The following is a 15244-nucleotide window of genomic DNA, read 5'->3' as shown; positions in this document are numbered from 1 at the left end:
CAGGTGGTGGGAAAAAACTCCTCAGAGCTGTTCAGTTGTAACTCAGGACAAGTATTTTCACTCCAGGCTATAAACACATCAAACCTGTTTAAGTGACCGTGATACGTCCAAAATCAGTCTGTCATGTGCCTACTGGGCTGAGATTTAACTGCTTGGAAATAGGTAAGGCCAAGATGTGCAGGACCAGGAGACACATTTGGGAGTTCTTTTAATAAGAGTGAAGAGTCAAAGAAAGCTCCCAAGAGGCTGAACTGGGGTGAGAGGCCAAGCAATACAGCCTGGGGCTGATTTCAAAAAACCCACTTAGGGAGTTTCTGTAGTGGTGTATTTTCAACTGCATTCTTTTGGGCATATGTCACAGAGGGAAAGCCTTCCTTCCAAGCTGAGGTGTTTGCAGACAGACATCAGTGCAGCACAAACCAAGATCTGTCATATCCTGAGTCATGGAGTAAGTAACAATTGTGCAGGTCGATGACTATTTACATTGGGCTCAGATGTTACTTTGCCCCAAGGGAAGTCATTTCACTTAACTCCACTGAACTGTTTGGTCAACATCCAATTGTTAATCCAATTAAATCTGAAACAACATACCAAGGTGTCATGGTTTGAGAATTCTAAATTATTACAGGACATGTTTTTTTTTTTTTTTGCCAGCTGATTAACCAATGTATTGCTTAAATTCACAAGTATAAAAGTAATTCAAACATAGAAACTCACCTATATTTTTTAAAAAGCACAGAATGGCTGACTTCCCTGATTTGTTTTGTGGTTTTGAGCACATCAAAATGAAGGAGGAGTTGGCATTAATCTGCATCACGACTGAGAAGAGCAAAGGCTGGATTAACTGGTCCCATTCCTCTCCTGCAGACGGAGCCAGGTTTCTGCTGGGCCCTGGGGAGCAGCCCCTCACCCCGACCTGCTGAGCAGACCCCAGAGTTCAGTGGGACTCCCTCTGCTCTTGCTCCTGCAGGAGTCAGAGGAAGACAGAACTCAGGGCCACACAGACACCCGTGGTTACACGCTCTGTGCCACTTTTCCCCACACCCAAACAGATATTTAGCAGTTGTTTTGGATTTTTGGAGTAATAAGTAACCAAACACTTTTTGCTGACAGTCAGGAAGAAATTTTACTTGCTGAAAATATACAAAAATTTCCATTCTGTCCTGGAAAAATTTGGCTTCTTTCCTATTTTGCATATTTTGATCTGTGTCAATTCATGTGTGACAGTCACTTAGTTCATTCCCTCTCATGACTTATTCCTCCTCTGTATTTGTAAACTTCCACAAATGCTTTATTTCAAATTTGAGAGGAAAAAACCTGAGCATACAGGTAGGGAATTACAAGGAAAAGCTGATAGATAAAGATGAGCTAGGAGGAAGTAAGGATTTGTTTATCATCCATTACCATTTTCTGAAGGACAGAGCTAGTCAGAGGAAGCAATTTTCTCCCCTGATGTAACTCTGGTAGCAGTCACTATCACCACTACTGCCTTAAATTCTTATTTGTGCAGTGCTCAGAGGTCTTAAAAAAACCCCACAAATGTCCTTAGCATTCCATAAGATTCTCTAGCTACACAAAGAATCAACTGCAATCACCATTTTGAAAGCAATCTGCCTACTATTAAGCTGTGTAGAATAAAAATAAATGTATATGCAAATAGAGAAAATGCATAAAAGCCAAATTAATTGAGTAGTTTGAGGTTAATGCAAAAAGCAGTTTTTCTCCCAAAGATCTTTCCTTCAAGTGATGGCTTTAAATGACAAGCTACTGCAATAGAAATCTTTAAAAAATACTGACACGATGCAAAGAAGTTGATAATTTAGCAAAACTATTTTATTAAAGCTTATTCTCATGATAAAATAATAGCCAACAAAATCAAATTAGGCAGGTTTTCTGCAAATGTGTGTAGCTGCCACCCATTCAGATGTCATTAAGTCAAGATATTCTTGTTTTCTGTGGTATTCTTTATTTTCAGCTATTTACAGTCAAGCATAAAGCAAAGATTACATCAGGAATGTAGAATTACAATTTCCCCCTCGAGATTCACTGTTTATTGTAATTAATGCCAGACAGAAATTTATGTTTTCCTTCTTACCACTAAAATACAACTATTTTGCCCTTTTCCCATTCGGTATATTTAAAAATATTGCACTACGTTTAATTTTCCTCTTACAATCATCATCATCAGCAACCCTTCAGGAAAACTATATCCAGCTTTTCTTACCCACTGTGTTACACGAGTCAATTTAAAACGGTGACTGTTTTGTTGAAATCAGTATTTGCATTGTTTTCACAGCTCCTTCATGTGCACCAGGGTTTAAATGAAGCACTTGGATACATTTGAAAACCTCTATAGTAGTCCATAAGAGCAAACACTGCTGGGGACTGAATGCAGATCACCACCAATGGTAAGCCACCAGAAATGGAGTGGGGAACTCTTAATATGCATCTCAAGCAAGTACAGGTTAAATAACTTTTAGTCAGTAAGGAACGCTGATTTGTGCGATTATTTGCTGAAGCTTAATTTCAGAGTGTCACATGCCTGTTTTAGCATGGATAGTGTTTTCCATACATCAACTAAGTATCAACTGCCCAGAACTCACAAAAAAGTGCAAGTAGTTGCATGAATGGAAGTAACCATTTTTTTTAGAAGCACAGGTATGCTGTTCCATGGTGAAAACCACTGCTTCTTAATTTTGCCCATCACAGAATAAACTGAGAAGCAAATCCAAAGGAGAGGTACATTACAGACGGCCTCAAAAATCAAAGGAGTTCATTACCATCTTAAACTCCACTCCCACAAAGGCATTTTTTTCTACTACCAGCGATACCAGTGATAATGATACGAGTACCTAGCACAGTACCTAAAATAAAGATGATATTTTGTACAAAACTTCTATACACAGAAGATGAAACAAAGACACGTTTACAGGAAATAAATAAGAACAATGGCCTTAGCCAGGATATGCTAAGATCCACAGTTTACACATAGCACAAGACCAGACAGTTCTTTTCCAGAGCAGCTGCTGAACTTCTGCCTCGTCTCTACTGGACTCACATACTGACTCAAATCAAACATGTTATATACACTATAGGACATTTTGCTGACAAAGGTGATTCCTTGTCCTCAGACTGTATCTTTTGTCTGAGAAGCTGAATGCAACTTACCACTATATGACTACTCAAAAGTGTTTAGAGAACATGTTGAGCTATTATTTTGTACCTTAAGCTTTCCAAAATGATAGTCTGCAGCAAAATATTCCTTTTTTTTCTATTACTTAAACCATCCTTACATTTTTTTTACAGAATGCAATGAAATCTCCAACTCTTATGAAGACCACCTTTCCTTTATCAGGTTATCAGATAATACAACAATACCTAAACATATGGTTTTTTTCTGGAAGGCAACCAGCCTCTTATCTCAAAAATATTCCCAATTATTACGAGATACCAGCATGTACTTTGATATCTAATATTATTCAATCAGGATACAATAGCCCAAGGTTCTAAGGAGGATTTTTTTTAGCATAGCATTACTATATTTCATGTTAATCACAAACTATGGAAAGTTTTTGTATTTAACAAAAAATTGGGAAACAAAAGATATGCAATGTTAACTTCAGTATTAGTAACAGACGAAAACTGAAGACCTTTTGTTTGCTTTCATGATATGTTTGGCAAAAAATACACAACTACTGAGAAGACATACAATAAAACTGTGATCAACACTTAAAGCCTGGCCCCTCAGTGACTTCTGGGTCAGTCATCAGCTTAGGCATGCAACAAGCTTATAATGCTTTCATCGTTCAATGGAAACCAAACATTTTGAAAATCCTGCCAGTTTCCCATTGAAAACAACAGCTAAAAAAACAAAAATAAGGGGAGGGGAAGTGGGGGCAAGTCATACATTAAGGAAATCACACACACTGATGTGAAATGGTAGGGTCATATAATTAGAAAAAAATAAAAATAAGTTATTAAAAATAAATTTCCAATATAAACCCCAAGATGTAGTTCTAACCAGCCAGTTTAACAAAATGATGGTGCTGTAGCTGGAGAAGAACCATTATTAGCAATTAACTGTGGAGAAGCAGGACACATACATTACACCAGTGTTTTAATTTAATTTGTGTGTGTTTGGAGTTAAGTGCAAAGCATTCTTTTAGTCCATTCCTTCAAAGACTAAATCTGTAAATATCAGTCTACTGACTGAGGTGGGTCAGCCGGTTCTTCCGATCTGATGGTCAGTGTGGGAGCCTCCGTCAGACTGACATCTTCGCCCTCCAGCTCCTCTGCTGTCCCGCACTCCTCGCAATCCTTCGTGCCCCTCTTGGCCTGCCGCTCCGACAGCATGTTCTCCAGGGACTCGATGTCCTCGATGCCTGCCCTGTAGTGGATCATCAGCAGCGTCAGGGCCTGCAGTCTCTCCCCCGACTTGGCCAGCGCAGCAGCAATCAAGGCTTTTTTCCTCGTGTCGCTCGTCTCTTTTTCTTCTTTAACGAGTGAGTTGTTATTTTCCAGCTCTTGGTCTATCTCGTTCTGCAGCTTATCCAACATAAACTCCAGTTTCTGGAATCGCTCCTCTGTGGGCAAACTCCTGTAGAGATCGCGCCCGATCTCCTTGACGGCGATGAAGACGCTGTCGTCCAGCCCGCCCTCCTTCCGCACCAGCTTGATCCCGGTCCCCGCCGCGCGCTTCGAGGGGCTGCTGGGCCCGCTGAGCTCGGTGTCGCTGCTCTCGTTGTCAGAGGTGTTGGGGGTGTGCTTTGGCGAGGGCTCAGCCACCTCAGCTCCCTGCTCGGCCAGGCGGGCCTTGGGGACCTGCCGCAGGTTGAGCAGGCGGGTGCTCGTGTTGATGATATGCCTGGTCAGACCTGTAGTTCTGTTCGCAGACTTGGGCTCCGAATCTGCACGAGAGGACGTGGCTGGGGGAGCCTCCTGCCCTTCTGCTCTCCCACCTCCCACAGTTCGATCGGGCCGCTTCTCAGCTCCGGCACAAAAGGGCATCTCAGTCAAACACTTCTCTTGACATTTTTTATGGCAAACATAAGCACAGAGCATGCACTGGGAAGCTGCTTTAGTCCATACTTTCTTTTTGCAGTAATCACACCAGGTTGGATTCTGAAACTGAGTATCTTGAAAGTTATGCTTGTGCTCCGTAAGAACCTGTCCCAAGAAAGGATCCTCTTTCTGAAGTGCACGAGCTTCTTCTTCCAAGTGACAATCCCTCTCTTTCTCCAGAACAACGCCTGAATCATCTACTTCGCCTTCTTTTAAGTATTTGAATTGTAAAGTTATATCGCCGTAGCAAAATTTTTCATTGAAACCCTTATGGGTTGTCAAATTCCGCAGTGCTGTTCTACTGACGGCTGCTTTCGGGGTAGGAGCAGCCAGTTTAAATGTCCTAACAAATTCCATTGAGGATGTAGCTATACAATCTAAAGCAATTTCTTCAAGTTTTATGCTTGCATACCCTAAGCAGATAAAACCACCTGCTTTGAAAGGGTCTCTGCACCACAGTGCAACATTAAGGTACTTATGGTATCCTTCTACTTCAAACAGACAGGAGGATGTTCTCATCCTCGGCCATCGGCCTTGCCGGATTTTATAAGGAATTTCTGGTGACTCCCACGGTCGATGATCATCACTATCTTTGCTACTACGTGCAGTTTCTGAAAGTCCATCTTTTAATGGATCTTGCTTTGGTGTTGTTACTACTTTTGATACTGCTGGGTCTTCTAGTTGATCACTACTTTTAATTACCTTCTCTGTAGACTTTTCTCCATTATTTGTAGGTGGAGGTGGCCTCTCTGGCTTATCAGAACATACACCTGCACTTTCTAACACATTTTGGCTTTCGCTGGGAGAAAAACTAGGCCTACTTTGTGGCCTAGGTGGCACAGGAGGCTTAGTGGACCCTTGTGACTGTTTCCCCGACTGCTGGGATGCCTCTGAACTCTCACTGCCTCTGGGGGTTGCCACTCTGGCCATGTCTTTTTGCTGCGGTTTTGATGTTGTTTGGTGACTTCCCAGGTGCAGTTTCCGATTCAGGATGGGGGAAATAGTTCCCAGAGGTTTAGCAGCCAGTATCACCACGGAGCGTTTGGGACTCGGATTTGTTGGCGGATCTTCTTTTTGGTCAGGTGGTTCACAAGCCAAGTCCTCAAACTCGGAATCAAAATCTCTGCTATCCACATCAGTTGCTACACTAGCCTGGTCATCTTCTGGCGGTGCCAAGAACGCAGTGTCTTCCAAGTGCCCAAATCCATCCTGCAGTGCTGGACCGTGCTGATTATACCCAACAGGCCTTTCATAAAAGACTAAAACTCTGTCCCCAGCCTGTCTAATGAGCTTCAACACTTGGACAGTTGATGTGATTTTAACACCTATTAAAAAAAAGACAAAAATTGTTAAATTTTAATTATGGTAACAATCTAGATGACCAAAAATATTCAACAAACATTGTTGCTCACTAACAAAGAAAATCATTTATGACAGAGCTTAACTGAAATGTAACAGATGGATTCTTTCATTTTATTCATATAACTATATCACTTCAGGAGCTGGAAAAGATAATAATAAATACCCAGTTCATTGTTTCCTAATAATACTGTAATCTTATGGAGTACTGTTGATTTGATATGCTAACATTTTTAACCTCAACTGTCTTACTATAAGTTTGGACTTTTCAGCAGCAGACATTTAACAAAGGACTCAAAAAAGGTGGGTATTTTTAAATACAGTTGTAATTAAACCAAAGCAGGCTAACAAAGAAAATAGTTTCAATAAGCTGGCAAATTATAGGCATGATGCTACATTCTCAGTGGGGCTGAAGAGCCAACTGAACCATCTTCCTCCTCAGAACTTCCAGTCAATTGACGTATCTCCAGCCTACGGTAAGATTCAAAAATTACATGCAAACTAAAAATCTCTTGATGAGCACACAGCCCAAATAAGTAAAAATTACTCTTCCTTTGTTGTAAATCAGTCATCAATTGCCTGTTCAAAGCAACTGAAGACCCTCTTAAATCACTGGAGTAGTGCAATGGGGATTTAGGCAGTACCTAATCACAAGAACTCATTGTAGTTGTTAAGCTCTGGTCTGTAAAACCTCTCAGGTAAAAACGTTAAACTCCCTGCTAGCACAGTTACGTGCTAGCTGTTCTGGAGGGTTTCATTTGTTTGTTTGGGGTTTGGTTTTGTTCTGGTCAAATGTGCATTCAAGTTTATTTTGGATTTACCTAGCAAGGAGTAAATAAATATGCAAGAAAAGTGTCCACAAATAAATAAACGTTAGCTTTTCTGAGGAGTGCCAGGCATGACTGTAATTGTTGAGACAGGCACTCTGGTTGAACAGCACACAGACATGTCCTCCCAGTTTGCAAGCCATTCTAAAAGCTGCCCCGTTACTCACTGCCTATGGCCAGGAGCCTGTCTCCTCTCTGCAGGTCAGCAGCTGCAGCAGGGGAGTTGGGAGTCACAGTTTCGATGACAACGTGCCCGGCATCCTCCTCCTTGGACTGCACCAGCCGGAGCGTCAGCCCCACGCTCTGCAGATTCCCCTTCACCAGTTCTGCCTGGAGACAAAGAAGTCAAAAGTATCTCAGTTAAGCTGTCTGCAAGCTTTCTTTTTACTATTATTATCATCATGGCTATTAATGAGAATTTAAATAAAATTATACTATTTAAATAAAATTAAAATAAAATTATATAACTGCTGTTATTAAAAGCAAATTACTATTAAAAATAAAATACATGAGGACACGCATTGACTTCATTAAGCAGATTTTCACCTAATAGATTAACTGTCTGTCCATTAAGTTTGCCCCAGTCTAAAAAAGCTTCAACTAAACACAACTTCATTGTACATTTCATTGGGAAGAAGTTTTATTAGAAGGAGGACTGTACCATCAATCTAGGTATCATTTTGAATATCACCTTTGTGTTATAAAACCGAGTACTATGAGCAGCTCTTCAGTAGTCCACATGAAGGTGTTTGGAGTGAGAAAAACTATTATGTACTTACACATTGCTAAAGCATATTTAAAATAAATCTCAATTAGCAATAGCCTAAGAAACTTCTTCAAAGTCTCAAACCCTTTCCTGCAGACCCCTTCCTCATACTTATATTGCAAGATAAACACAATTTCAACTCCATAATCTCAAATACCTTATTGTTAAGGAAGAGCAGACTGAGGTGCAATGTCTGTAGTAGTTTCATACCACACTCCTGCACAGATCTTAGTAGTGGTCAATTGTTTACAGACCTCAGTGTCTGAGATCTTTGGTAACTTTTTTCTTAATAAAAACAGTCCTTAATGAATTCAACAATATCCTTTTTTTCCCCCTAAAGCACATTCCTTCTGGACTGTTTCAAATGACTGTCTACTATCGTTCCATCAACATTTACTCTGTTTGAAAGGGGAACTCATATGTTTCAGCTTCAAGGACAGAAATTTAATTTGTCTTTTTGATTCCCAAGAACAGAAAGACAGACACTGTAGAAAGCCTCCACAGGAAAGTTTATATTTGGTTTCAATTTAGTGAGTTCAGGTAGACAGCCCTCTCTGTCCCTCTGCATTTACTCTGGGGCTGTTCAGTGGTGGATGTTTGAACTGCCTGGAGCTGATCCTGCTCTTTGGAGGATGTGTTCATTTACTTACTTTTGTACAATGGCTTTTCCACAGATAAAGTGGATTCCTTAATGTCAGTACATGGCTCTCCCCTTGGCTGCGTGGCTTTCACTCCTTTCCTGTCATCTTAAAAGCACCATATCTTATTTTTTTGCTAATTGTTGTTCAGGTTTTTTATAAATAAAAATGTTATGCTCCTCAGCAGTTTACTTAAGAACAGCATTGAGTCTGAAAAAGCAGATTTACATTAACTTTCTAAGCTTTGTCACTAATTTTCTGCGTTTCCCACAGTCACCTAGTCTTTTTTCTCAAACTTCTATTGTGAATACCCAGTAATGTATGTCAGAATAACAAGACCAATATGAGCTTAATTGCAGTTCCCAGATTCAAGGCTTTTCTAGAATGCAAAAAAGTAAATAGCTGCCTACAGAAACAACTGTGGTAGGGTTTTGGGGTGGGTTTTTGTTTGTTTGCTTGTTTTAATGTCAATCCCATCTACACCAAAAACTCTTTTGCATAATTAAATTTTAAAAAACTTAAATAATAGACTCTTAAATGTTAAGAAACAAAGAAAAAGGATGTCTCTGAAAGAAGACAGAAATTAAAAAAAAAAAATAATTGCTCTTCTGCTTAATCCTTTATTTATATACAATATAGCTTTAAGCTAGCAATTCACAAATGTTGCATGTGTTGTATGGAAACAACATGAAGAATTACTACAATTTCAAACAATGCTAGCTGAATATTTTAACTGTCAAAACCACAAATGACATGAATTTGCTGTGGCAGCACGCAAACTTACAACAAAAACAACATCCAAAAATCACAAGAATATAGCTGTGCATAGTTATCAAACAAAGAGGAAACCATAATTTCTGAGCTTTGCTCAGAGTCCAAGTACTCAAATCTCAGTTTTCCTATGATGGTTCCTTTGTAAGTCTTGCTCTAAGTGATTAAGCTTGAAAATATATTTCCCAATCCTTGTGTTTGAACTGAGAAGAAACCACCATAATGAAGATCAGAAAGTAAACTCTCACTTAAGGAACGCTGACAAACATGAAAATTACTAAGGGCTAAAAAGCAAATTATAACCATTCTCCCCCCTAATTTTTGTTAGTCCACTGAAGTAGAAAGCTGTTTAGAGAGAGAACTTCAGGAAAGAAATGGATGCTTAGGCACCACGGTGAAGGGAAAAAAAACCCAACCCAAACCCCCAGGACCCTCTTCACACTATGCTTTCTGGCCATTTAATTACACTCCTTTAGGGATTAATCTGTTATGATGATATGTAGTTTTGTCCGAAATGTCACATTCTGGATCTCAATGCCCAGAGCTGGAGCTCATTAGTAAGACAGCATGTTTAGAGTGCTGGCCCATCAGGACACACAGCCTGTTGGTTTGGCATCACTGCAGAAGAGACGTTACTCCAACTTTGGTTGCAACATGAGAGAACTCTTGCCCAAAACTCTTTGAGCAGAGCAGAAAAACATCCAGCTACTGAAGGACCCTGGCCACTGTGACACTGCCACAGGAGTTACCCCACACCACTCTGCTGCTCTCTTTTACAGCTGGGGATATTCTCCTCCACTCAAGGAGAGGCACAGAGTGGTAGGATTCCCTCAGAAAGCCACAAGCCTCAGAGAAGTGAAGGTCAGAAGGCAAATAAGAGCTGGTACTGCAACATAAAGTGTTCTGAACAAAGGAGGCAGTGGCTTCTAACCACTGTTAGTACTTGCAGTCATGGGAAAATGCATGATGAGCAGATATGGAGAAAGGGCAGCATTGGACAGTAAAAAGGAAAAAAATGTTCCCGCAAGCTCTTCGAGAGTTTGTCAGTACAGATTCTCATCCTCCTGAGTGTCCTTTGAATCCAAGGACTTCTTTGAGCACAACTCCACAGTGGATGATCTAACAGTGAAAATATTCCCACTGCAGAGGACTGGAACCCCCCGAGGTGATCCCCAGCGTTTCACTCTCCCCTCCTCCCCCAGGAAGAGACCACATGAAAGAACTGAGGGCCAGCTGGGACCAGAGCTCCGAAGGTATCTCGGAACATTTGGCTCCCATGCAGGGACACAGAGCACAGATTACAACAGGGATGACTCACTGATGGCAAGGAGACTTCCAATATTTCAGCAGTATCTGATGGAAAGCTGTTTTTTGGAAGGGGATGCCTTTGAACGTAACGAGCAAAGTTCATCTCAACTTTTTATTAACTTTGGCACAGTCACAAGCTTTCTCACGAAGTAAACTGGATTTATTTATCAACCCAAACCAGATGAATATTTTCCTTGATTTTTCTTTCTGGCAAATGCAAGTAATACCACAATATCTCAGGCTGGCTGCAAGGCAGGTAGAGGCTGTTCCAAGCTCTCAAACACTGTCCTCCTCAACAAGGGCACTCACAAACCCAAGCACCTTCACAAACCCAGTACAGCTACTTTATGCCTTTCTGCCTCCCCCTCAATTTAAGACTTGATAATAAATGTGAAGAGCCAAAGATGTACTGGAAGGTTAGAAGAAAATTGTGAGTAATGAAAGGACATTTATTATCAAGGAAGCTCGCTGCAAGGGAGAAAAACTAACCAATTAGCTATACCATATTAAAGCAAGCTTATTTTAATTTGACCTAATTAATAGCTCTGTTTTACTAGTTCCTGAAAACCTTAGTAGTTATTTCAGTAAGGAGCAAGACAAAGCAGATATTTCTACTTCCTTGTCAGCGACAGGCACACATTCAAACTATTTTATACTGGAAGAGTTAGAGCTAAACCGTGTCACAGAACTTTAGAAAATGTGCCATTTTTTAGAAAGTTAAGCAGCCTCTCGAAAATTGATTAAATACTTGTTGAGACTAAGATGTAACAAAACAGGAATTACTATCCTGGGGGAAAAAAAAAGGAAGATAATTTATTATTTTAAAAAAACCCTCCAACAACAAGAGAAGAGGATACAAAATGTCCATTCACTTTCAAATTAATAAAACATTTTGATGTGGAGCTGTGACTGCCCAACTTTCCCAGGACCAAGTCTATAAGCATCGATTTCCCAGGCCAGGCTCTGGTTCATTTCTATGCATCAGAGTCTGAGCCACTGCAGAGCAAAGCCCAGCGCTGCTCTCAGCTCAATACTGGACGTGTGCAGAAAATTCTGTCGTGTCTCACAGCCCTTCCTCACCTCAGCCTTGTCCTCCTGAAAGCCCAGCAGTCGAATGGCAGTGAAAACGAATTTTTCCAAACCTTTTTAAACATGCTCAGACCAGACTCCAGAGCTCCGCAGTGCCTGTTCAGAAGTTTATAGCCTGCTAATACCATTGAAATGGCCAAATATTTACAGGAGTGTCAAAACATGATGCAGTTTTCATCTTCAAATGCTTCACTAAATTATCAGTCTGAAATAATTGGCAAATACAATGGGATGATAAATAAACATCCCTTTTATAGGCAACAGACAAATGTGATGCCATCTCATTTACTAATTGCTTCCAAAACTGTAAATATGAAGTTAGATTGTTTTTGAATACAGAGGTAAGAATGTCACCAGTAATACTGTATTCTCATCACTGCAACATAAATGAACATTAGATACAGAACTCCCACTCAGCATTTCTAAGACATAATAAATAATGTCCATTAATGAATATGGAGACTGCAACATCTAGAAAAGTACGTATAACAACCTCTTACTAAGAGTGCAACATCGTTCAGCTAAACTTTCAAAACTCTTGGATGCATACAAAAATAGAAAGTCACAAAATTAAGCCACTGCAAGATAATTAGAGCATAAAACTTTTTCTTAAAAACCAAACTGGTTATTTTCAGGGACTAAAAAAGATTTTTTTTTCCAGCTTAATTTTACTGTGTAAATAGTATTCCATATTTGCTTAACTATCTGTAATCATTAACACTGTAAATCTTTATTAGAATCTAGTAAGCATGTCACATTCTTTTCAATAAATGCTAAGAAAAGCTTGATCACCAGAGCACAAATAAGAAATCTTATTTTATTGACTTTACACCAACTAAAAGAACGATGTTTTTCCAAATACTTCGTATTCCCTATCAGGGCTGTAACACCCTGTATGTATCAAAAACTGAACAGAATCCATGTCAGTGCTGTACTATAGATAACAATCTGGGTTTTAATTTTTAATCCAAACTATCTGAGTTGCCAAAGTGCACCTTGGTATTCTCGCAAGGTACAGTCTAGTGTGTTTGGAGGAAAAAGAAGAGATAATGACCATGAATCTATCTGTAAAGTATTACATTGTCCCAGACAACCCTGCGTGCTGAGAGGAAAGGAAGGAATATTTCATGTCAAAAAACCCAAAACATTAAAGTGCAAAATTGGGAAGCAGTTTCTTCTGTTCTGAAGACCCAGATATTTGTATGATTGAAAAAAGGTTTTTGGCATATATCTTTAAAATATGGACTTTAACATTATTGCTTTTTTCAATCCTATTATTGAATGCAGTCATTATATATGAGCTGCACAGCAAAGTGACTGCTAGATTATTTGCACAGGCCAGAGGAGACAGTGAAAGGAAACAGGTATTGCCAAACTCATGATATGCTCCTTAGTAACACCAGACACTAAGAGAAAAAAAAAGGAATTTTTAAAAATGTTTTGAGAGTATTTCAATCTACGCTTCAGAAAAGGAGCAGATGTTTTCCTTCACCTTGTGACACAGCCCTGAAGCCCAAAAATACAGTGCCAGAGTAGCACAAACCTTCTCCAAACTCTTCTCCAGCCCTCCTGTCCTTGGGGCAGAACAACCCCCGCCGTGTTCTGTGGAAACAGTGGAGAAAACCACCTTGCCCGGGGAGTGTCTGGTGTAAACCTGGCTGAGGAACCCGTGCTGACACACACTTTCATTTCCCAGGCACACAGAAATGTCCCAACACCAGCAAGAGAAGCAAGTTTCCTGTGCACTCCAGAGCTGCCCTTGTTCCCCGGGCAGTCAGGGAGGTCTGGGCTGGTTGTGCATCACAAACTGCTCACTCTCAGGTGTGTGCATTGATACCCAGGGGCACTCACAGCTGCACTGAGAGCAGGAACATCCCTGTTCACAAAGTCCTTCCATAGGCTGGGATTCCCCAGCTCCCCCCTGCTCAGGCTGCACTCAAATATACCAAAAAACCAGCCAGAGACCTGTCAAGAACAAACCCGAGAAGTGGCTGCCTTGGACATGTGCCTCATCTCCTCAACCTTGCATTTCCTTCAGCAGCTTCAGCAATGGGAAAGCATGCTGACAGAAGATTTAAACAAAATCAAAAGCCACACTAATATTTACAGAATAACTAGATTATACAGCATGACAAACAGTGAAAAGGACATAAGCTCTGTAATCAAATTAACTGTACCTTGAAAACTGATTTTTTAAAATATTTATTTTCTCCCCACTAGAACTAGGCATTAATTACAAATTACTCATAAGAAAAAGGCTGAGGGTAATGTAATGCAAAAGATAATACACTGGCTACTTAAATCATCAGTATACACCACACCTAGAAGTAATACCATATTTTAAGAAACCAACGTATACTAGGAAACACATTTACAAACTTGGAAATTAGTTTACTGATTTGTGGAATACTTTTCTCAAATAATTAACAAAAGACTGCTTGAATAAAAATCTGACTTTTATTGTTTCCATAACTGAAACTAAATCTTAAGTCTAATGTTGTTTCTATTCTAAAATTTGCATCAAGATTTCTACAATAACTAATATACTCTTTCTTTTTATGTGATGCTTCCTCCATACCAAAGAAACATCCACCTTTAACATCAGATTCCACTGGAAACTTTAATGTATTTTTACCCCATTCCCAGGTTTACATTGATCCAGTTAATTTCAACGAACATGTTGTTTAATATCTTGACAAAATATATTAGACAAATATGTTGAATGAACATGTATTTGTTCTAGATATACTCGACTGGGGAGTGGAGGGAGGTGTGTGATTTTTTTTTCCAAAATTACTTAATTTATAAACACATTTAAATATATGAATAAAACATAAAACTTTCAGTAAGAAATTAAAAGAAAAATATCTGCTTATAAAAAAATTGTTGAACAGCAATCCAAATTATTATTTTTGCACAATTCATTTTAGTCACAACTGAGCAACTACCAAATAGATATTCTTCTGCCTGTTTTGCCTGAAAGAAGAAATTTGATAATATCATTAAAAACTTAAAATGCAAAACCAAAATAAATTTGAAAAAGCTAATAACTCTACAATGGGCTTTCCCCATAAGTGGATACCACCAATAAACCCAAAATTTCATGGCAGACAGGACTGAGCGAATATAAAAATATGAAAGTTTTATCAGACTTCTGTTTCCACAGGTGTATTAGGGAATTATTTAGGCACATTATCCACAGTTTCTTAATCTGTTCTGTGCCACTTTGATGGTTAGAGCACCCCTCACCTCTACCCCATGCTCACTGAAGTGTTTGCAGGGGGGTTCTGGACCAGGCTGTGCCTTCCAATTTGAGAGAGTTTTAAGCAATTGCATTCTGCTTTCCTGCACTGCAGCTCCTACTCTGCACCAAAGCCCCCCGACTCTCGAGGGTGTCTCTGTACTCACAGCTGGGCTGAGCAGAC

The 15244-nt window shown here is 39.7% G+C and overlaps 1 protein-coding gene across 1 annotated transcript in view; it reads right to left on the bottom strand.

Moving 5' to 3' along the window:
* Nucleotides 1–1811: 1811 nt before the first annotated feature.
* Nucleotides 1812–15244, bottom strand: part of PDZD8 (PDZ domain containing 8) — a 59380-nt gene continuing 45947 nt past the window's right edge. Inside the window, exons 4-5 of the mRNA XM_064663683.1 lie at nucleotides 7415–7577; nucleotides 1812–6386 (exon numbers count right to left, since the gene is read on the bottom strand). Of these exons, the coding sequence (XP_064519753.1) occupies nucleotides 4198–6386; nucleotides 7415–7577 (2352 nt within the window). The 3' untranslated portion in view covers nucleotides 1812–4197. The remainder of the gene's footprint in view (nucleotides 6387–7414; nucleotides 7578–15244) is intronic.

Source organism: Pseudopipra pipra, chromosome 8 (genome assembly GCF_036250125.1).
Source record: "Pseudopipra pipra isolate bDixPip1 chromosome 8, bDixPip1.hap1, whole genome shotgun sequence".
Classification (NCBI taxonomy): Eukaryota; Metazoa; Chordata; class Aves; order Passeriformes; family Pipridae; genus Pseudopipra; species Pseudopipra pipra.
The sequence above is the reverse complement of the archived record's forward strand: the minus strand, read 5'-3'. Positions and strand labels throughout refer to the sequence as shown.